This window comes from Engystomops pustulosus, chromosome 8, assembly GCF_040894005.1.
Source record: "Engystomops pustulosus chromosome 8, aEngPut4.maternal, whole genome shotgun sequence".
NCBI classification, from domain to species: Eukaryota; Metazoa; Chordata; class Amphibia; order Anura; family Leptodactylidae; genus Engystomops; species Engystomops pustulosus.
In genome coordinates, this window is record NC_092418.1 from 63,516,242 (window position 1) to 63,539,910 (window position 23,669).

The window sequence follows — 23,669 nt, forward strand, 5'->3', positions numbered from 1 at the left end:
ACCAATTTAAAAAATTCCCTTTGGCAAGGATAACGTGTAGCACTGTATGTAACAGTATTGTGCCTAGTTAAGGCGGCAGAGAGGAACCAAAGGAGGTGAGCAAGAAGCGCTGAAATGATTTCCTATGTGAACAAAAGGTTGACGGTATATTTAGTCGATAACACAGCATGGTGGCGACATGTTCCATAACGTATCTGGTGAAACACCCAAAAAATGAGCCTGACACAGCTCATTTGATAAGGGGACGACATGTGGAGGCAGCCATGGAGACGACTTCCATGATTAAGAGCGACAGTATGGGGCATCCATATTGTGCTGCTATGATTGAAACTTCAGGTCTCCAGCATGGCGGCGACAGATGTGCCGAGTTCCATTATTTATCTGGTGAAACACCTGAAAATTCTGCCTGACACAGCTCGTTTGATAAGGGGATGATGTGCTGTATATCCTCTCACGCTCCAGCGTCTGGGGTATAGATGGTTGAAAGTTGCGCATGGAGATATTGGTGGACGTTGTGGAGGATCGTGGAGGCGAAATGGACAGGAAACAGCAGGGGCAGTATGCATGGATGCCTCTGAGGCTGCCTAATCTTGGGATGGAGCTGGCGGTCCGCTGCCAGGCGAGCTTTCTCCTGTCCAAGCCCCTGCCTCTCGGCTCCTCCCTACCCAAAATGGGGCTGGGGGCCAGAAGCGTTTACTTTGAAAACTTTGAAACTGTATTTCCTCTTGCGCTCCAGTCTGGGGTATAGAGAGCTGGATGATGCGCATGGAGACATTTGTGGATGCTGTGGAGGATCGTGGAGGCGAAGGTGTGGTTTTCGCACGGGAGGTGTTTGGGCCGGGGTCCTGGGCAGTGGGCTAACTAGCAGAGGCAGCAGATGACACAGGGGAAGGAGCAGCGGTGTGCCCGGTTGGAGGTGAACGGCCTTGGTTCCATTGAGTGGGGTGTTTAGCATTCATATGCCTGCGCATAGTGGTGGTGGTTAAGCTGGTAGAGGTGGAACCCCTGCTGATCCTGGTGTGGCACAGGTTGCACACCACAGTCCGTCGGTCATCCGATGTTTCTTTAAAGAACCTCCAGACTTCCGAAAATCTAGCCCTCGCCACGGGAGCTTCACTACGTGAAACATTTGGAGCTGATGCACTAGCTCTGGCCCTGCCTCTCCGTCTGGCCCCACCACTGCCTCTTCCAACCTGTTCTCGTCAAGGACTCGCCTCCGTCTCAGAAGCACTGTGTTCACCCAGTCTATCAACCCAGTTTGGGTCTGTCACCTCATCATCCTCCGATCCCTCAGTCTGCTCCCCCCTTGGACTTCCTGCCCTGACAACAACTTCACCACTGTCTGACAACCGTGTCTCCTCATTGTCCGACACCTCTTTACACACTTCTTCCACTACGTCAATAATGTCATCATCACACACAGACTGCAACCGGTGTTAAACCTGGGCATCGGAAAATAGCTCAGCAGCAACCGGACAAGTGGTTTGTGACTCTGGGAAGGGTCCAGAAAACAGTTCCTCAGAGTATGCCGGTTCAAATGCCAAATTTTGCTGGGAGGGGGCAGACTGGGGGGAAGGAGGCTGAGGTGGAGGAGCTGGAGGAGTGCTGATTTCGGTGACATGGGTGGACTGCGTGGAAGACTGACTGGTGGACAAATGGCTAGAAGCATTGTCCGCAATCCACGACATCACCTCTTCGCACTGTTCTGGCCTCAACAGTGCTCTACCACGAGTCCCAGTAACTTGAGACATGATGAACCTAGGGAGTGTAGCTCTGCGGCGTTCCCCTGCTCCCTCATCAGCAGGTGGTGTCTCACCCCGCCCAGGACCACGGCCTCTGACCCCTGCAGTAGTTGGACGCCCACGTCCACGCCCTCGTCTTCTACCCCTAGCCCTCGGGTTAAACATTTTCCAAATTAAAGGGTAAACTGTAAGTTTTTTTTTTTAACAAAACGATCAGAATAAATCACATAGCAACCACAGAAGATGATGATGATAGCTATGGCTAGTTTCTAACCTACACTGACAGCACACAACAGGATTTTTTGCTGTGCCTGTGATGACTTTTGAAAAAAAAAAAAAAAAGAATCAAACCCCTAATAAATTGTCCCACTTAGGTGTTTGAGATGGATATGTGTGTCACTAAGAGCTAAATATTACATTTGCAAGTCTCCATGCAAATTCGTCACAATATGGTACTAGCTGCACTACTAGTGCCAGCAAGCCTAACCACAAGCAAAGAAAAAAAAATATTCTAGCCCTAACAAGGGCTGTTGGGTTCTTGTAGACTCACTCCTGTCTAACAGTAAGCTAATATAACACCCTAACGCTATCCTTGCAGCAGCAGCTCTCTCCCTAAAGGCATCCAGATAGAGAATGATGCGAGCAGTGCGGGCAGGGGCTAGTCTATTCCAGGGTCACCTGATCTGGCCAGCCAACCACTGCTATCGACATGTAAGGGTACCACGTCATGCTGGGTGGAGTGCAGAGTCTCCTGGCTTGTGATTGGCTCTGTTTCTGGCCGCCAAAAATCAAAACGGCGGGAGATGCCATTTTCTCGAGCTGGCGAAATATTCGTCCGAGCAACGAGCAGTTTCGAATACGCTAATGCTCGAACGAGTGTGTTCGCTCATCTCTAATGACCAATACCAAAATTCACAATAGCATTAGTATAATTTTGATGCTAATATAATTCCAGCCCAAGATATAAAGTTTCTATCTGAATCATAAAGGATGCTATGTTACAATAAGCATTCTCAGAAATAGAACTATGTATGCCTATTGAGGGATTTTATCCAAAAGAGTACAGAAGCTGACGAGGGAAAAAAAAAAAATCAAACCCTGCAATGCCGAAAATACTTTGAATATTGGATTTGGATATATACTCCTTCCCCAGGGTCATGAAATTGCAGGTTATCAGACCTTGACTGCCAATTCTTAGCTAATATAGTAAAATATAAGGTAAAATATTGAATAAGTTTGTATTACTTATTTGATTTTCTTTGTTCTATCATTGTAGGTTTCCCTGCTGTATTTGTAATAGTGTGGGCAGCAGTCCGTGCTACGTTAGCAGATGCAAGGTATGATATATTACATTATGTTCATGTACAGTAAAACGGGCTATAGAATATTTCCTTGCCATCACAATTAATCTTTTCATTGGAGGTGTAATTCTTTTTCCTCTCTTCTCTACTATGCATTATATTGTCTGAATATTATTGTGTGTTGCTTTGTACATTATTTGTACATTGACTAACTAATGGTTTGGATAAAGAGATACTGTGTTGTTAATTCTGATTACTGATTGGCTGAAGTTTCTAAGACTGAACTGAATAAACTCTGCAATTCAAAGAAATTAACTGTGTATAGGAATAGCTTTTCTGGTTTTGACAATCATGCTTTGGCTGTACAAGCCCTGTTAATCTAAGTTTTTTTAAGGTTATTGCTAAAAAGTACTAAACCACACTATTATTCTACTGCTAAAGATCTTTGAGGCTTTCTCAGTTCTTTATGTTGGGTAAGGTCACAATTTTTCCCCCAAATCACTTTACTAGCAGAGTAAATGATAATCATAGTATAGACTGAAAATTAAATTCAATGCAAAGTTATGAATACATTTTCCACATGTTTACATCTACATACAACAGTCTACATCAGTGATATTTTCAGTGGGATTGGATTGAAGTGCAAACCTCTGCTGTCAATAATGCAGTACGCTTTTTCAAATCTGCCATGTGTCATTATATGCAGCAATAACTTTCAAATCTCTAAACTTAGTGATATTGAGAATATGCAACATTTTCCATCTTAAGCCCCTTCCACACTGGCGTTTTTCACGCGCGAGTTCTGCGCGTGCATTTGACGCGCAGAACTTGCATTGCACTCTGTCCCATTGTATTCAATGGGTCTTTCTTCATTAGCGTTGTTTTGCACGCGCGTGCTTGCGTTCGTTTTCACGCGCGTCAAAATCGCAGCATGCTCTACTTTTGCGAGTCACGCGCGTTTTTCACGCCCCATTCAAGTCTATAGAGATGCATCAAGAACGCATTGCACTCGCAATCATTGCAAGTGCAATGCGAGTGCAATGCGTTTTAAACGTAAGGGTTGCTAGGTGACCAGAATAACAGTATTTGAAGAAGTACAAGAAGAACAGTGAAGAATAGAATAAAAACAGTGAACACAGGATCAATTAAGAAAAAAACACAGTGCAGAACACAGTGAAGAATAGATTACAGATGTTCGGCACATCTGCTTACAGGATCATTTAAGAGAAAAACACAGTGCAGAACACAGTGAAGAATAGATTACAGATGTTCGGCACATCTGCTTACTTGTCGGCACATCTGCTTACAGGATCATTTAAGAGAAAAACACAGTGCAGAACACAGTGAAGAATAGATTACAGATGTTCGGCACGTCTGCTTACTTGTCGGGAGATACGCGTGGAACGGTGCGCCCAAATTAGCATGTGAAGAACAATATATATGTGTGAAGAACACATTGCAGATGTATTTAAACATCTGCAATGTGTTCTTCACACACATATATATTGTTCTTCACATGCTATTTTGGGCGCACCGTTCCGCGCGTATCTCCCGACAAGTAATCAGATGTGCCGAACATCTGTAATCTATTCTGCACTGTGTTTTTCTCTTAAATGATCCTGTGTACACTGTGTTCACTGTTTTTATTCTATTCTTCACTGTTCTTCACATCTGCTAACTTGTCGGGAGATAATATACACGGGGAACAGTGAAGAATAGATCGCAGATGTTTGCAACTTATCAGAAGACATTATTTTTCAATTAAATAACACATTTTAATCCCAAACCATGGTCCCTTTGAAAAATGCTCGAGTCTCCCATTGACTCGCGCGTGAAAAATGCGCCGAAAACGCAAAAAACGCTAACAACACGCGCGTGAAAAACGCAAAAACGCTAATTACTCCAAGGAAAAATGGAACAAAAACGCAGCCAAAAACGTCAGTTTTTCACGCATTGCACCCTGACGTGAAATGCAACGCTAGTGTGGATGGGGCCTAAGAGTTCTCAACCAAGTATGAACTTTTTATATTTTCAAAGATCAGAACTTTTGAAATGTAGCGATACCTAACATGTTTAGGATTTTTATTTGTTTATTTTATATAAGTTCTAGGTTCTTTATTTATTTATTTTTTTACTTTTAATTCTTGTGAGTTGGGATGTTCTAATTTTTTTTTTGGATTCTGTCTATCAAAGTTAAAATGTACCTAGAATAACAATTACAGACCTCTCCATGATTGCAAAATCGCCGGTGTATCAAACATATACACATTGTGGGTGTGTTCAACTTGCATAGGTCAGCTTTCTTTTGCTGACATATACAAAAGAAAATTTGTGCACAATGCAACATAAGAATAATGGTTATTGTCTTTTGTCAGAAATCTTGCAAAAATGGAGACCACGTGGACCATGTGGATAAAATGATATTTATCAAATGTGAAAATTGTTTCTAATTGCATTTAATTCTTATTGATAATATAGCTGGGAACATCAAGGTGTAGCTTGCCGCTCTTAAGATGTAATAAAGTGTAATAAAGGTATCTTTAAGTATACCTGCTTCTTGTATTTTCATTTCATTCATTCTCCTGGTCACAGTTATGTTCATTAGCCAATAGGTGTGAGGTCAAGTAAGAAGACACTGCTAGGCATGTACTATCTCATATATTTTCTTACATTGTGAATGTTTAAGCAGCCTTTTAATTTTTCCATTACATTAGTAAAAATCTGCCTTCCAAAATCACTACAAAAAACCTCCATTCTTCCAGAGAACAACCTTTTGTAAAAGATGCACTGTAAAAATTGTGTTGAGTAAAGAGCAGTAGAAATCCCCCCAAAAAAATGTCTTCAGCTGTTTCGTACAGTAGTGTATTATAATATAGTCAGTTTGGGCAATAGCCAGGGCCCAAACCTTCTAGGTGGCCCACGGTCATCCAGACCACCAACTATATTTCGTACTAAGGACCTTCATCAATGAAATCCTTTCATCTGTTCCTGCTCTCAATACTTATGTGCACAAGAGCCAAAGATCCTGAAACTGTGACTAACAATCTGTCACCGTTTTATATTATTTTACCTCCTTAGCTAGTATTGTACCCGAATATCCATGACTTTTTGTAATTTTTTAACACTCTCCTTTTTTAAAAGCCATAGCCTTTTAAAATTTAAGTCATCATAGACATGTAAGGGCTTATTTTTTGTGGGTTGAGTTTAAATTTCAACTCTTTCACATACCTAAACATACAGTTACTTTATATTATGGTAAGAGATGTATGAAAAGGACTCGGGCGTCAGATGTAGGGTGCCACTTTGTCATTTATTGGCTACCCCTGTGAGTGGGGGACACCTATTTATTGCCATAACATGTGCTCTCATTTGGCACTAACTGTTTAAGTGTTCTGGAGGCAACCAGATAACAGATGAGCAGTAAATTAATAATATACACTCACCGGCCACTTTATTAGGTACACCATGCTAGTAACGGGTCGGATCCCCTTTTGCCTTCAGAACTGCCTAAATTCTTTGTGGCATAGATTCAACAAGGTGCTGGAAGCATTCCTCAGAGATTTTGGTCCATATTGACATGATGGCATCACACAGTTGCCCCAGATTTGTCGGCTGCACATTCATGATGCGAATCTCCCGTTCCACCACATCCCAAAGATGCTCTATTGGATTGAGATCTGGTGACTGTGGAGGCCATTTGAGTACAGTGAACTCATTGTCATGTTCAAGAAACCAGTCTGAGATGATTCCAGCTTTATGACATGGCGCATTATCCTGCTGAAAGTAGCCATCAGATGTTGGGTACATTGTGGTCATAAAGGGATGGACATGGTCAGCAACAATACTCAGGTAGGCTGTGGCATTGCAACGATGCTCAATTGGTACCAAGAGGCCCAAAGAGTGCCAAGAAAATATTCCCCACACCATGACACCACCACCACCAGCCTGAACCGTTTGATACAAGGCAGGATGGATCCATGCTTTCATGTTGTTGACGCCAAATTCTGACCCTACCATCCGAATGTCGCAGACTCGCAGACTCATCAGACCAGGCAATGTTTTTCCAGTCTTCTACTGTCCATTTTCGATGAGCTTGTGCAAATTGTAGCCTCAGTTTCCTGTTCTTAGCTGAAAGGAGTGGCACCCGATGTGGTCTTCTGCTGCTGTAGCCCATCTGCCTCAAAGTTCGACGTACTGTGCGTTCAGAGATGCTCTTCTGCCTACCTTGGTTGTAACGGGTGGTGATTTGAGTCACTGTTGCCTTTCTATCAGCTCGAACCAGTCTGCTCATTCTCCTCTGATCTCTGGCATCAACAAGGCATTTCCGCCCACAGAACTGCGGCTCACTGGATGTTTTTTCTTTTTCGGACCATTCTCTGTAAACCCTAGAGATGGTTGAGCGTCAAAATCCCAGTAGATCAGCAGTTTCTGAAATACTCAGACCAGCCCTTCTGGCACCAACAACCGTGCCACGTTCAAAGGCATTCAAATCACCTTTCTTCCCCATACTGATGCTCGGTTTGAACTGCAGGAGATTGTCTTGACCATGTCTACATGCCTAAATGCACTGAGTTGCCGCCATGTGATTGGCTGATTAGAAATTAAGTGTTAACGAGCAGTTGGATAGGTGTACCTAATAAAGTTGCCGCTGAGTGTATATGTTATAGTTGTCAGAACTAATAAAAAAAAAAAAAAAAATCTGTATATAAATATAAGAATCCCTATATAAATAAAATCATAAATATGTTAGGTATCCCACATCCCAAACCACCTGATCTATTGAAAGATTAAAACATTTGGATAAAAAGGTCAGTTTTTAAATGGCATCAATGAAAAAAAAATCTGCTTTTTTTTTACACAAACAACTGCATTTTATGTAGTTCTGTACACCAAAGTTTAAAAGTGTTATAGATGTTAGAAAATGCTGCTAAAAAAATTTATTTTTGTTTTTATTTACGGTATTAATAAATAACAAAATTATATAAAACATTTTAAATTGTTTTTTTAATTCCACCATATTTTAATTTCTTTTTTGCAGTTCTCTACTGTGCAATATATTAAATGGTGCCCATAAGCAGTAAAATTTGTAAAATTACTTCTTACTGTAAATATAAAAATTAAAAAGTTATATCTTTTTGGAATGCGGGGGGGGGGGATGTGGTCCTAAAGGGTTTAACTGGATTATGTGGGCTACAAAGAACCTGGACTTTTTTTTTTAACCTTACTTAGATGAAGACTGGGAAAAAATTTCAAACCTTTTTAATTCAAAGTATTCCCTATTCAGTATAAATAACACCTTTCAATACAATGTATACAATTATTGATTTATTTATTTTTTACTTTACATGAAGAAAACCATTGTCATTGTTACTGGTGGCATTTTGAAGACCCTTTTTCATTTTTGAGTTTCCATTTTTTACTCCCACCATCAAAAATCTATAACTTATTTGATTTTTCCATGTAAAGAGTTTGTTTTCTGTGTAACAAATTGCACTGCATTGTGACAATATTAAAATATTCCATTTGCACCATTTTCTTGTGGGCTTGGGTTTTATGGCTTTCATTGTGCACTCCAATTCACATGTCCACTTCATTCTTTGGGTCAGTGCGATCACGGGGATATAAAATTTGTATAGGTTTTAAAATGTTTTCATACATTTACAAAAATGAAAACCTCTTGTATAAAAACAAAAATTCTTCATTTTACCATCTTCTGGCTCTAATAAAGTTTTCAAACTTCAGTATAGGGAGCTGTGTGTGGTGTCATGGTGTTTTCAATGCTACCGTTTTAAGGACTGTACGGCCTTTTGATCACTGTCAGGGGTCTGATTGATCCGATCATATACTGCGATACTACTGTATTTACTACATCATTTATTACAAACCAGACAGCCTCGTGTCTTCTTAAGACCCGAGACTGTCATGACAACTGAATGCACAGCTATCAAATCCAAGATGAAGATGCCCACGAGCAGCAGGGATTTAAATGGCTCCGGCAGCTTTGCCAGGGGCATTTACATGGTTAACACCCACAATTGGTGCCAGCACCAAAGTGTGTTACCGGTGGGTGTTTGCTTTAAAAGGGCTCAGCCAGTGAGCACTCTACATACACCCACAGTTGACATGTGACGTACTATTACATCATATGTCGTTAAGGGATTAATGATTTTGGACCAGTTCATTAGAAAGGGGATTCATCTGAGAAAATGACTTTACCCTAGTCCTCAGCGGTCCACTCCCTGTACCTTTTGCAGAATATCAGTCTGTCCCTAATGTTTTTTCTGGAGAGAAGTGGCTTCTTTACTTCCTTGCTCCAAGAGTCTCCGCCTCACAGTGCGTGCAGATGCACTCACACCCGCCTGCTGCCATTCCTGAGCAAGCTCTGCACTGCTGGTAGCCCAATCCCGAAGCTAAAAAACACTTTAAAGAGACGATTCTGGGGCTTGCTGGTCCTTCTTGGGTGCCCTGGAGCCTTTTTGGCAACAATGGACCCTCTCTCCTTGAATTCCTTGATGATGCGATATATTGTTGACTGAGGTGGAATCTTTCTAGCTGCGATACTCTTCCCTGTTAGGCCAGTTTTATGCAGTGCAATGACTGTTTCTTTAGAGATAACCATTGTTAACAGAAGAGAAACAATGATGCCAAGCACCACCCTCCTTTTAAAGTGTCCAGTGGTGTGAGTCTTACTTAATCATGACAGATTGATCTCCAGCCCTGTCCTCATCAACACCCACACCTGTGTTGATGGAACAATCACCAAATTATATTAGCTGCTCCTTTTAAAGCAGGCCTGCAATGAAGTTGAATTTTGTTTTGGGGATAAAAGTTCATTTTCTAGGCAAATATTGACTTTGCAATTAATTGCTGTTAAGCTGATCACTCTATTATTATTTTTTTTTAAATATGACTCAGGGGTTATCAAAATACCCCAAAATGTATGAACAGCACAGATAAAATTATAAAGATATAATTATACCTACTAATAACCTGTAGCTATGACATCATTTTAGATAATTGTTTCCGCAAAAAGTTCTTGATCAATCATTTGAAAACCAAAAATGGAAGACCCCCAAAAGGCTTTTCTCCAGTCTAGGATTTGAAACACCGAGGACCGAAGACCCGAGGCTGCATGGTGTTAGGAGATTCATTACAATGAGCCAGTGACTCATTGTAATGAATACTGTGCAAAAAACGCCATATACTGCAATACAGTAGTATTGTAGTAGTACAGTAGTAAGAACGATCTGACTATCTAGGGTTAATGTACCCTAGAGGGTCTAAGAAATTGTGAAAAAAAAAAAAAGAAAAAAAAAAAAGTTTAAAAAATGTAAAAAATTAATTAAAAAATAAAAATTCTAAATCACCCCCTTTCCCTAGAACTGATATAAAACATAATAAACAGTAAAAATCACAAACACATTAAGTATCTCCACACCCGAAAATGGCCTATCAATCAAAATCTAAAACTGGTTACAACTGGCGGAGACCTCCGAAACGAGAAATGGTGCCCAAATGTCCAAAATGCAACTTTTACACCTTTTTACATGACATAAAAAATGTAATGAAAAGTGATCAAAATGTTGCACAGTCCTCAAAATCGTGGCAATGAAAACGTCGGCTCAGTTTGCAAAAACAGCTCCGTGCACTGAAGTATGAAAAAGTTATTAGCATCAGAAGATAGCAAATTTTTTTTTCTTTTTCGTACAAATTTGTTTAATTTTTAAAAATGTATTAAAACGCAATAAAACCTGTATAAAATTGGTATCACCGTGATTGTACCGAACCAAAGAATAAAGTAGAGTTGTTATTTGGAGAGCAGAGTGAAAGTCGTAAAAACTGAGCCCATAAGAACGTGACGCACATGCGTTTTTTTAAAATTTTTTCCACATTTGGAATTTTTTTTCCTGCTTCCCAGTGCACGGCATATATAATATATAACATCACAGGAAAGTAAAATTTGTTACGCACAAAGGTGGAGAGCGAGAAATGAGCGAAAAAACCCTGCGTCCTTAAGAGGTTAATTCTTATTGGCACCATTTAATATTCTGTGAACTGGAAATTTGCACTGGAAAGCTGAAAGAAAAATTGTGCCATGGAATTAACAAAGAAGATGCCATCATGTGTCACAAGTAGAGATGAGCGAACACTAAAATGCTCGGGTACTCGTTATTCGAGACGAACTTTTCCCGATGCTCGAGTGCTCGTCTCGAATAACGAACCCCATTGAAGTCAATGGGAGACTCGAGCATTTTTCAAGGGGACCAAGGCTCTGCACAGGGAAGATTGGCCAAACACCTGGGAACCTCAGAAAAGGATGGAAACACCACGGAAATGGACAGGAAACAGCAGGGGCAGCATGCATGGATGCCTCTGAGGCTGCTTAATCGCACCATTATGCCGAAATTATGGGCAACAGCATGGCCATGACAGAGTGACAGAATGAAGCTAGATAGCATGTAAAACATCCAATAATTGACCCTGACACTATAGGGGACGGCATGCAGAGGCAGAGGCAGCGGCAGCAGGCTAGAGAGTGGCATGGCGACATACCCTAATTGGACTCAGGCTTCAAACCAATGGGTGTCAGAGAGGAACCAAAGGAGGTGAGCAAGAAGCGCTCAAATAATATCGGTACATGATAAAAGTTTGCCAGTATATTTTGTGGATTACACAGCAGGGTGGCGACAAAGTTAACATGGAAGCCATGAAAACAACCCAAAATTCTGCCTGACACAGCTCGTTTGATAAGGGGACCATGTATGCTTACAGTTCATGCCAGTCGCTGCACTGGCTGCCAGTCTCCTTTCGAATACAGTTTAAAATAATAATAACCCTCATCCATAAAGCTCTGTATAATGCTGCACCCCCCTACCTCTCCTCTCTTATCTCAGTCTATCGCCCAACCCGTGCTCTTAGATCCGCCAGTGATCTTAGATTAACCTCTACCCTAGTGCGGACCTCCCACTCGCGTCTCCAAGACTTCTCTAGAGCTGCACCAATTCTATGGAATGCTCTGCCCTGGACTATCAGACTAATACCTAACCTCCAAAGTTTCAAACGTGCTCTTAAAACCCATTTCTTTAGGCAAGCCTATAACACTCATTAACTGCATGAAGTTTTAACTCTTCTACTAACCCGTCCTGTGTCGTCCTCCCATCTGTTATCCAGCAACCAACAGGCACCAGACTTCTCTGCAGTCCCATTCACCCTGGACCTGGTATATAAGATGACGGCTGAGTGGTTCAAGCGACAGCAATTCCATTTATTATATTTTTTTCTATTCCCTAAGAAGAATGGCTTGACCATTAAATATTCTTTTACCTCGTGTTACCCCATCATCTTCATAAACCGTAAGCTCTGGCGAGCAGGGACCTCACTCCTGTTGTTCCATACAAATGTTGTGCTCTGTTACATTACATTTGTATTTGTTTCCTATGATTTGTAAAGCGCTACAGAATATGATGACGCTATATAAATAAAGATTATTATTATTATTATTATGGAGGCAGTGAACTAGTAGTAGATTAAAGGTGCTGCAACTATGTTAGTTGGATCTTGGGATGGAGCTGGCGCTCTGCAGCCAGGCGAGCTTTTGCCAATCCAAGCCCCTGTCTCTAGGCTACTCCCCAAACAGCACTTCTAAGAACCTTTTGTATAAGATCAAGTGTAGTAGCGTTCTTATAAGTTTAGGATATGGCGGGTGAGGGGAATGTAAACAGATGCGCAAGAAGCGCTGAAATAATATCCCTAAATGGTAAAAGTTTGCAAGTATATTTTGTGGATTACACAGCAGGGTGGCGACAAAGTTAACAACTTTGATGTGGAATGCCCTGTAATAGCTCTTGGGCGGTGTGCCTTTTATCGCCTAGGCTCAGCAGTTTCAGCACCGCCTGCTGTCGCTTAGCGACGGCACTGCTGCTGTGCCTAGAGCTACCGACTGATGGCGCCATGCCCACGGATGGTAATTCGGAGGAGGAGGAGGTGGAGGAGGGGTGGGAGGAGGTATAGTAGGCCTTTGAGACCTGGACCGAGGTAGGCCCCGCAATTCTCTGCGTCGGCAGTATATGACCAGCCCCAGGGTCAGACTCGGTCCCAGCCTGCACCAAGTTAAGTGTAGTAGCGTTCTTATAAGTTTGGGATATGGCGGGTGAGGGGAATGTAAACAGATGCGCAAGAAGCGCATGATGCGCATGGAGCTGGCGCTCCGCTGCCAGGCGAGCTTTCGCCAATTCAAGCCCCTGTCTCTAGGCTACTCCCCAAACAGCACTTCTAAGAACCTTTTGTATAAGATCAAGTGTAGTAGCGTTCTTATAAGTTTAGGATATGCCGGGTGAGGGGAATGTAAACAGATGCGCAAGAAGCGCATGATGCGCATGGAGCTGGCGCTCCGCTGCCAGGCGAGCTTTCGCCAATTCAAGCCCCTGTCTCTAGGCTACTCCCCAAACAGCACTTCTAAGAACCTTTTGTATAAGATCAAGTGTAGTAGCGTTCTTATAAGTTTAGGATATGCCGGGTGAGGGGAATGTAAACAGATGCGCAAGAAGCGCTGAAATAATATCCCTAAATGGTAAAAGTTTGCCAGTATATTTTGTGGATAACACAGCAGGGTGGCGACAAAGTTAACAACTTTGATGTGGAATCCATGAAAACAACCCAAATTTCTGCCTGACACACCTCGTTTGATAAAGGGACGATGTATGGAGGCAGCTATATGGACGACTTTTGGAGGTAGCAATGGAGACAACGTGTGGAGGCTGCTATGGAGACAATTTAATTTGGATAGTGCCTGTATGTGGCAGTCCCAAACATTTTTCAAACCAGAGGAGCGGGTAGGTGGCCCTCCAGTAAAATGGAATAGATTGAGTGCCTGTATGTGGCAGTCCCAAAAATGTTTCAAACCAGAGGAGCAGGTAGGTGGCCCTGCAGTAAAATGGAATAGATTGAGTGCCTGTATGTGGCAGTCCCAAAAATTTTTCAAACCAGAGGAGCAGGTAGGTGGCCCTCCAGTAAAATGGAATAGATTGAGTGCCTGTATGTGGCAGTCCCAAAAATGTTTCAAACCAGAGGAGCAGGTAGGTGGCCCTGCAGTAAAATGGAATAGATTGAGTGCCTGTATGTGGCACTCACAAAAATTGTTTCAAACAGAGGACCGGGTAGGTGGCCCTCCAGAAAAATTAAATGCATGAAGTACTATAGCAAGAGCCAGTGGGCCCTGTCAAAAAATAGCCATTTTCCTCTGCTTTACTGTACAAAGAGGAGGAGAAGGAGGAAAATGAGGAGGAGGAGGAGTGGATCAATTATTCAGGTTGAGCTTCCTTCACCTGGTGGAGATTGGAAATTCTGAGAAATCCAGCCTTTATTCATTTTAATAAGCGTCAGCCTGTCAGCGCTGTCAGTCGACAGGCGTGTACGCTTATCGGTGATGATGCCACCAGCTGCACTGAAAACCCGCTCGGACAAGACGCTAGCGGCAGGGCAGGCAAGAACCTCCAAGGCGTACAGCGCCAGTTCGTGCCACATGTCCAGCTTTGAAACCCAGTAGTTGTAGGGAGCTGTGTGATCATTTAGGACGATGGTATGGTCAGCTACGTACTCCCTCACCATCTTTCTGTAAAGATCAGCCCTACTCTGCCGAGACTGGGGACAGGTGACAGTGTCTTGCTGGGGTGACATAAAGCTGGCAAAAGCCTTGTAAAGCGTACCCTTGCCAGTGCTGGACAAGCTGCCTGCTCGCCTACTCTCCCTCGCTACTTGTCCCGCAGAACTACGCACTCTGCCGCTAGCGCTGTCAGAAGGGAAATACTGTTTCAGCTTGTGCACCAGGGCCTGCTGGTATTCATGCATTCTCACACTCCTTTCCTCTGCAGGGATGAGAGTGGAAAGATTTTGCTTGTACCGTGGGTCCAGGAGAGTGAACACCCAGTAATCGGTGCTGGAATAAATTCTTTGAACGCGAGGGTCACGGGATAGGCAGCCTAGCATGAAATCTGCCATATGCGCCAGAGTACCAACGCGTAAGAATTCACTCCCCTCACTGGCCTGACTGTCCATTTCCTCCTCCTCCAACTCCTCCAACTCCTCTTCTTCTGCCCATACACGCTGAACAGTAAAGGACTCAACAATGGTCCCCTCTTGTGTCTCACCAACATTCTCCTCCTCTTCCTCCTCATCCTCCTCCACCTCCACCTCCTCCGATATGCGCTGAGAAACAGACCTGAGGGTGCTTTGGCTATCAACAAGGGAATATTCTTCCCCTGTCTCTTGTGACGAGCGCAAAGCTTCCGACTTCATGCTGACCAGAGAGTTTTTCAACAGGCCAAGCAGCGGGATGGTGAGGCTGATGATGGCGGCATCGCCACTGACCATCTGTGTTGACTCCTCAAAGTTACTCAGCACCTGACAGATATCAGACATCCACGTCCACTCCTCATTGTAGACTTGAGGAAGCTGACTGACCTGACTACCAGTTCTGGTGGAAGTTGACATCTGGCAGTCTACAATCGCTCTGCGCTGCTGGTAAACTCTGGATAACATGGTCAGTGTTGAATTCCACCTCGTGGGCACGTCGCACAACAGTCGGTGAGCGGGCAGTTGGAGGCGGCGCTGCGCTGCCCTGAGAGTGGCAGCATCTGGGCTGGACTTCCTGAAATGCGCACAGATGCGGCGCACCTTCGTGAGCAAATCAGACAGATTGGGGTATGTCTTGAGGAAACGCTGAACTATCAGATTTAACACATGGGCCAGGCATGGCACATGTGTCAGTCTGCCGAGTTGCAGAGCCGCCACCAGGTTACGGCCGTTGTCACACACAACCATTCCCGGCTTGAGGTTCAGCGGTGCCAGCCACAGATCAGTCTGCGCCGTGATGCCCTGTAATAGCTCTTGGGCGGTGTGCCTTTTGTCGCCTAGGCTCAGCAGTTTGAGCACCGCCTGCTGTCGCTTAGCGACGGCACTGCTGCTGTGCCTAGAGCTACCGACTGATGGCGCCGTGCCCACGGATGGTAGTTCGGAGGAGGAGGTGGAGGAGGGGTGGGAGGAGGAGGAGGCATAGTAGGCCTGAAACACCTGGACCGAGGTAGGCCCCGCAATCCTCGGCGTCGGCAGTATATGAGCAGCCCCAGTGTCAGACTCGGTCCCAGCCTCCACCAAGTTAACCCAATGTGCCGTCAGCGATATATAGTGGCCCTGCCCGGCAGCACTCGTCCACGTGTCCGTGGTCAGGTGGACCTTGTCAGAAACGGCGTTGGTCAGGGCACGGATGATGTTGTCTGACACGTGCTGGTGCAGGGCTGGGACGGCACATCGGGAAAAGTAGTGGCGGCTGGGGACCGAATACCGAGGGGCGGCCGCCGCCATGAGGTTGCGAAAGGCCTCGGTCTCTACTAGCCTATAGGGCAGCATCTCCAGGCTAAGCAATCTGGAGATGTGCACATTAAGGGCTTGGGCGTGCGGGTGGGTTGCACTATATTTGCGTTTCCGCTCCAGCGTCTGGGGTATGGAGAGCTGAACGCTGGTGGATGCTGTGGAGGATCGTGGAGGCGACGATGGGGTTTTTGTGGCAGGGTCCTGGGCAGGGGGCTGACTAGCAGCTGACACAGGGGAAGGAGCAGTGGTGTGCACGGCCGGAGGTGAACGGGCTTGTTGCCACTGAGTGGGGTGTTTAGCATTCATATGCCTGCGCATACTGGTGGTAGTTAAGCTAGTAGTGGTGAAACCCCTGCTGAGCCTGGTTTGGCAAATGTTGCACACCACAGTCCGTCGGTCATCCGGTGTTTCCTTAAAGAACCTGCAGACTTCTGAAGATCTAGCCCTCGCCGCAGGAGCCCTCGCCACGGGAGCTTCACTAGTTGACACATTTGGCGCTGATGCACCAGCTCTGGCCCTGCCTCTCCGTCTGGCCCCACCACTGCCTCTTCCAACCTGTTCTGGTCGAGGACTCTCCTCCGTCTCAGAAGCACTGTGTTCACCCGGCCTCTCAACCCAGCTTGGGTCTGTCACCTCATCATCCTCCGATCCCTCAGTCTGCTCCCCCCTCGGACTTCCTGCCCTGACAACAACTTCCCCACTGTCTGACAACCGTGTCTCCTCATCGTCGGACACCTCTTTACACACTTCCACTACGTCAAGAAGGTCATCATCACCCACAGACTGTGACTGTTGGAAAACCTGGGCATCGGAAAATTGCTCAGCAGCAACCGGACAAGTGGTTTGTGACTGTGGGAAGGGTCCAGAAAACAGTTCCTCAGAGTATGCCGGTTCAAATGCCAAATTTTCCTGGGAGGGGGCAGACTGGGGGGGAGGAGGCTGAGGTGCAGGAGCTGGAGGAGTGGCGATTTCGGTGACATGGGTGGACTGCGTGGAAGACTGACTGGTGGTGGACAAATTGCTCGAAGCATTGTCAGCAATCCACGACATCACCTGTTCGCACTGTTCTGGCCTCAACAGTGCTCTACCACGAGTCCCAGTAACTTCAGACATGAACCTAGGGAGTGTAGCTCTGCGGCGTTCCCCTGCTCCCTCATCAGCAGGTGGTGTCTCACCCCGCCCAGGACCACGGCCTCTGACCCCTGCAGTAGTTGGACGCCCACGTCCCCGCCCTCGTCCTCTACCCCTAGCCCTCGGGTTAAACATTTTTAAAATGAGAGTTATAACTTTATTTTTTTTTTTACTTTTTTTTGTTTTTTTTGTGTTTTTTGTTTTTTTTTTGTGTTTTTTGTTTTTTTTTGAGTTTTTAAAACCAAACAATGCTATCCTATTGCTATGGCTATTTTCTAGCCAAGTATCAAAGCACACTACTATGCCAGATGAGATGACACTGAGTTAGTGCCTAATTGAAATCCAACCCCTACTAAATTTTCCCACTTCGGTCTTTGCTATGGATATGTGCGTCACTAAGCGCAGAACACAGCGGTCGCAAGTCTCACTACAAATTGCTCAGAATTGGCTAGTACATGCACTGCAGAAAGTACAGCCACCAGCAGATCAACCAGAAATCAAATATATAGAACGCTACTGTATGCGTAAGTAAGCTCTTTGTATTCTCCTATGGCTATTTTCTAGCCAAGTATCAAAGCACACTACTATGCCAGATGAGATGACACTGAGTTAGTGCCTAATTGAAATCCAACCCCTACTAAATTTTCCCACTTCGGTCTTTGCTATGGATATGTGCGTCACTAAGCGCAGAACACAGCGGTCGCAAGTCTCACTACAAATTGCTCAGAATTGGCTAGTACATGCACTGCAGAAAGTACAGCCACCAGCAGATCAACCAGAAATCAAATATATAGAACGCTACTGTATGCGTAAGTAAGCTCTTTGTATTCTCCTATGGCTATTTTCTAGCCAAGTATCAAAGCACACTACTATGCCAGATGAGATGACACTGAGTTAGTGCCTAATTGAAATCCAACCCCTACTAAATTTTCCCACTTCGGTCTTTGCTATGGATATGTGCGTCACTAAGCGCAGAACACAGCGGTCGCAAGTCTCACTACAAATTGCTCAGAATTGGCTAGTACATGCACTGCAGAAAGTACAGCCACCAGCAGATCAACCAGAAATCAAATATATAGAACGCTACTGTATGCGTAAGTAAGCTCTTTGTATTCTCCTATGGCTATTTTCTAGCCAAGTATCAAAGCACACTACTATGCCAGATGAGATGACACTGAGTTAGTGCCTAATTGAAATCCAACCCCTACTAAATTTTCCCACTTCGGTCTTTGCTATGGATATGTGCGTCACTAAGCGCAGAACACAGCGGTCGCAAGTCTCACTACAAATTGCTCAGAATTGGCTAGTACATGCACTGCAGAAAGTACAGCCACCAGCAGATCAACCAGAAATCAAATATATAGAACGCTACTGTATGCGTAAGTAAGCTCTTTGTATTCTCCTATGGCTATTTTCTAGCCAAGTATCAAAGCACACTACTATGCCAGATGAGATGACACTGAGTTAGTGCCTAATTGAAATCCAACCCCTACTAAATTTTCCCACTTCGGTCTTTGCTATGGATATGTGTGCCACTAAGAGCTAAACACAACGGTAGCAAGTCCCCCTGCTAATTCCTCACAAAATGGTACTAGATGCAAATTAAAATAAAAAAAGTAGAACGTTATTGTAGCCCTAAGAAGGGCTGTTGGGTTCTTTGAGAATCACTCCTGCCTAACAGTAAGCTAATAGAACACCCTAACGCTTTCCCTGACCAGCAGCAGCTCTCTCCCTAGCGGCATCCAGACACAGAATGATCCGAGCAGCGCGGGCAGCGGCTAGTCTATCCCAGGGTCACCTGATCTGGCCAGCCAACCACTGCTATCGACGTGTAAGGGTACCACGTCATGCTGGGTGGAGTGCAGAGTCTCCTGGCTTGTGATTGGCTCTGTTTCTGGCCGCCAAAAAGCAAAACGGCGGGAGCTGCCATTTTCTCGAGCGGGCGAAGTATTCGTCCGAGCAACGAGCAGTTTCGAGTACCCTAATGCTCGACCGAGCATCAAGCTCGGACGAGCATGTTCGCTCATCTCTAGTCACAAGCTAAAATTCTATTCATACCGCTGTATGACCTTTCAATCAATTTTCATACATTTTTTATGACTTTTTTGTTATGCAGTTAGAAGGAGGTAGCAAGTAGGATAATTATGTTTATTTTGATCGACCAAGCAATTAATGATGCAGGCGTTTATGAATTTATATTTATATGTATTCTAGCTAAAATAGGGTCAATTAGAATTTTTAAATTATGGCAAGATGTAATAGATAGTGGCATATGAAATATGAAATGCTGTATGCCATAGGAGAGAGGATCCCTGTTGTTATACCGTATGTGACTTTGTGCATGTGAAACTCTATTCCTCATAGGCAAGTGTCTGCTATAAAATACCTCTAGAAGATGCCTGCCCATATATAGAGAGGACTACCCAGTTACATTATGGTTTTGGAATGGGTTAATAGTCTCTTGGTGGGATGCGAGGTACACATGCCTGCTCTGTCTTAAACTGGGCAGGAAAGGACATCAGAGTCAATGAGGCACATTAACTAACTGCAGTTTTCCTTCATAGTGTGCAGAGGGTGCTAGATTTAGGATTTCTGGTGCCCGTCTTCATGTATCTGTGCACAACTTTTTTTGGTGCACCTCTAACATACTTCTGTCGGACTTTGCATGTTAAATCTTGCACACGGTCCGACTGAGTACCGGAACGCCCCCTAATTTATGTTGCATAATGCCTCGTGCATCTGCACCACAAAAGGGTTGCAGGTGATAGAAATGTGGTGCAGGCAGTTTTTAAATACCTATGCAAGCAGTTTGCACTAAAGAGAATGTGCAACATCCGACAGAAAACTGGCGCTCGGCCCTTAGTAAATGTGCCCCAATGATGTTCAATTCAATTTGTTTACAATATGTAGGGACTAGGAGAAAGTGCAGTTTAACTAGTTAACATTGATACATCAAGCTTTATTTGGCTGTTCTTTAATATTTTCGATTTTTATTAGTTTTTTTTTAGATTGCATATTATGATGAGTTATACGATTTGTTCTGGGACGTGTCTGGCTATCTACTTCTGTATCTTTATGTGGCTAAAGAATTGAATAACCTACAATGTGCAGAGTCTAACAGGTTTTTCATATTCTTATATGTAGAAAATAGGTCTTCCATATTTCAATATTACTGCATGTACATCAAAATATACCAATGCTGCAGGTTTTGAAAGTCAAGATGATTTATAGCCTACTGTCACTTCCCTGGAGATCTCCTGTGACCAAATAAGTCATTTGCAACAACATTTTTTATTCACCTGTCAAAATTATGAATTAGATCATTTGGATGCAACAAAAATTACATTAAGAAATGTCAATTTAAGAACACTTTTTTTCTCACAGCATGATACAATAGATGTGAATAAAATGTTTTGACTTGCTTACTGGGAGTAATGGTGACATACAGCATAATGTTTGCGTATGAGTTGTAACTGTAAACTACATGTGGGGCTCAATTCACATCTCATAGAGCGGTTTCAATTATTTAATTTCATAAAAAAAAACGGATGGCAAATGGAAGCCCTTCAGTTTATATTTAGCTTCCAATGAACATTATGCATGCTTATGCCCCTTTAGTTTAGTTATTTTAAATGAAAAAAATTAAATCTGTGCCCCCTCCTTCTTTAATGGAAAAATACAGGTCTAGTAATTGATTTCAATAAGAGAGGAACATAAATGGAAAGGCAGAGATGTGAACATATCAACACATGTCTTTCTTGACTAAAAGGACACACTAGGAATCTTAGAAGGGTTTTAGCTCTAATTACAGGTGCTGACCAGTAAAACCTTTTCATGTTTATCTGTCAATAGGTAGGTATAAAGAATTTATTGTTAACACAATCAATGTTTCATCAGACGCAAAGTAAAGACATTTTCAGTGTTTTGAAAATAAAGCAGTGAATCCAGGCTTATTAAAGACCACAGTGTTGATAGAAAGGTATCACTGTGTCATAAAACATACATGTCATATAAAATCTTAGAAAAAAAAAATCGGGGGGGGGGCGTGGCCTAGCTATGCTAGAGTGAGGACGCACGCTACTGAGCTCCTCTGTTACCCCAACACTTATCCAGCATACCTGGCATAAATATAATGGGAAAGGGCTTAAAGAAAGCCCAATTTAACCCCCCCCCAGACGCCTGTGGCACCCACCAAAGCCACAATAGGGCAATTTTTCGGAGGCAAAACTCCGCAGCCCGGGATGTCCCTATCAGCGATCACCACGCGGTCCCAAGATGGCCGAACCCGTGCCGGAATGACAGCACCCCGGAGCGGAGCCTCCTCCTCTTCTGGCAGCACAGCACCCCGCTCCCCGGTATCGGAGCCCTCCGCAGCTAATCTGCTGCCGCCTGAACCCCGCTCCAATCAAGAGGCGGGCACACAGCCTTCACAGCCAGCCACATCCACATGGGAAGAATAAGGACCACATCTGCAGCCCGAATCCACCCAGGACACAGTGAGTACAGGCAATATTGGTCCTGTAGCAGGAGTACAGTCGCCCCACTCCTCTGAGCCCACAGCCTTAACCCCTGCAGGGACACCAGCGCACACCAAGAAACACCTGGCCCCCTCCAACAGTATGCATGTACCTACCTCTGCACCTTCAGACAGCTACTGCCTTCTCCCTCTGGCTCCCAGCTCCAGACATGCGAAACCAGGCACATGGCAGATGATTGCCCTCAATTCCCACCTATTAGAGTCTGCACCTCCACAGGAAGACAAACTCCCCACCATCCAGAACATCAAGTCCTTGCTCTCCTCCCTGCCGACCAAGGAGGACATGTCACATTTCGCTACACCGATCCTTGCAGAATGCCGACAGGAATTTGCCAGTTTGCGCTCTGACGTTACTTCACTGACGACCAGAGTTGACGACTTAGATCAAGCGCAATCCTCTACCATACTAAGCCTGGAAGCCATGCAAGATACGATTCAAAAACACCACTTACAGATCCACGCAATGCAACAACATATGGACGATATAGAAAACAGGAGCAGACGTAATAACCTGCGTATCAAAGGTCTCCCTGAATCTGTCCAGTCCGCAGCCTTGTTTTCTACCATCACTGAAATTTTCAACGGAATCCTGGGCTAACCCCCCTCTACGCACATAGAAATTGACAGAGTTCACCGAGCCCTACGCCCCCCGGATCCGAATGCACAAACCCCAAGAGATGTGGTATGTAGGATTCACTTTTACTCTCTCAAGGAGCAGATTCTGTCAAAATTAAGGAATCAGAAACAAGTCCTCTACCAAGGAACAGCACTTAAGATCCTCCCAGACCTCTCCAGGTTCACTCTGGCACAACGAGCCGCCGTGCGACCCCTTCTGGATGTACTGAGAGATCACAACCTGCCCTACAGATGGGACCTCCCTTTTGCCCTGCATGTCCGCTCTGAGGGAAAGGATGTCACTCTCCGATCCCCGGATGATTTGAAGCCGTTCCTCCAGGCCTTACGCCTACCACCAATTACTCTGGGCCACTGGCCCACATACATTCCCCCATCAGCCCTACCCTCATTAGCTTCATCTGCCAATCTCACACCACTGGGCCACCCCAGGAAGGGTCCACGAAAATGCCAGATGTCCGCTGGAAGGAATGGAACAAGGGGATCCCCCCTTCGCAGCCTGATTCTTCTCCTTGAAGGACTCTCAACCCACGTTCCCATCCCGGCCAGAGACAAACAACAACATGTCTCAACTGTTCCACCATCATACGTGATAAATTAAACCTATTCAGATTTCAGGAATATCCCCTCACTTGTCTTTGTTTTCCGCTTTCCCCTTCCATTAGAATGTAATGCCTCTAATCCTAGTTATGTGCTGAGATATCGGTAACAGCTCTCCGATTCTACTGTTACACACCCGAATAGGTATAAAGGTCTTCGGTTGACACCTGGTGCTACCCGATTTCCCTATTAGCTTCGGCTGTTAGTTAACGCTGCGGCACCTCTCCTTAGCGCTGCTTGTTTACCTTATTTCTGGTTCTAACCTCTTTTCCTCTCTCTCCCCCCACCCCCTCTTTTTTTCCACCACCCACCACCTTCTACAACCCCTCACCTATCCCATCCACCTCCCCTCAACTG

At 44.4% G+C, this 23,669-nt stretch overlaps 1 protein-coding gene across 3 annotated transcripts in view; it reads left to right on the forward strand.

The window, feature by feature from the left end:
- The window catches only part of PTH2R (parathyroid hormone 2 receptor), a 308,425-nt gene that overhangs the window by 227,245 nt on the left and 57,511 nt on the right, over positions 1-23,669 (forward strand). For all 3 annotated transcript variants that reach the window (XM_072120997.1, XM_072120998.1, XM_072120999.1), the window contains one exon: positions 3,019-3,079. In XM_072120997.1, the coding sequence (XP_071977098.1) occupies positions 3,019-3,079 (61 nt within the window). The remainder of the gene's footprint in view (positions 1-3,018; positions 3,080-23,669) is intronic.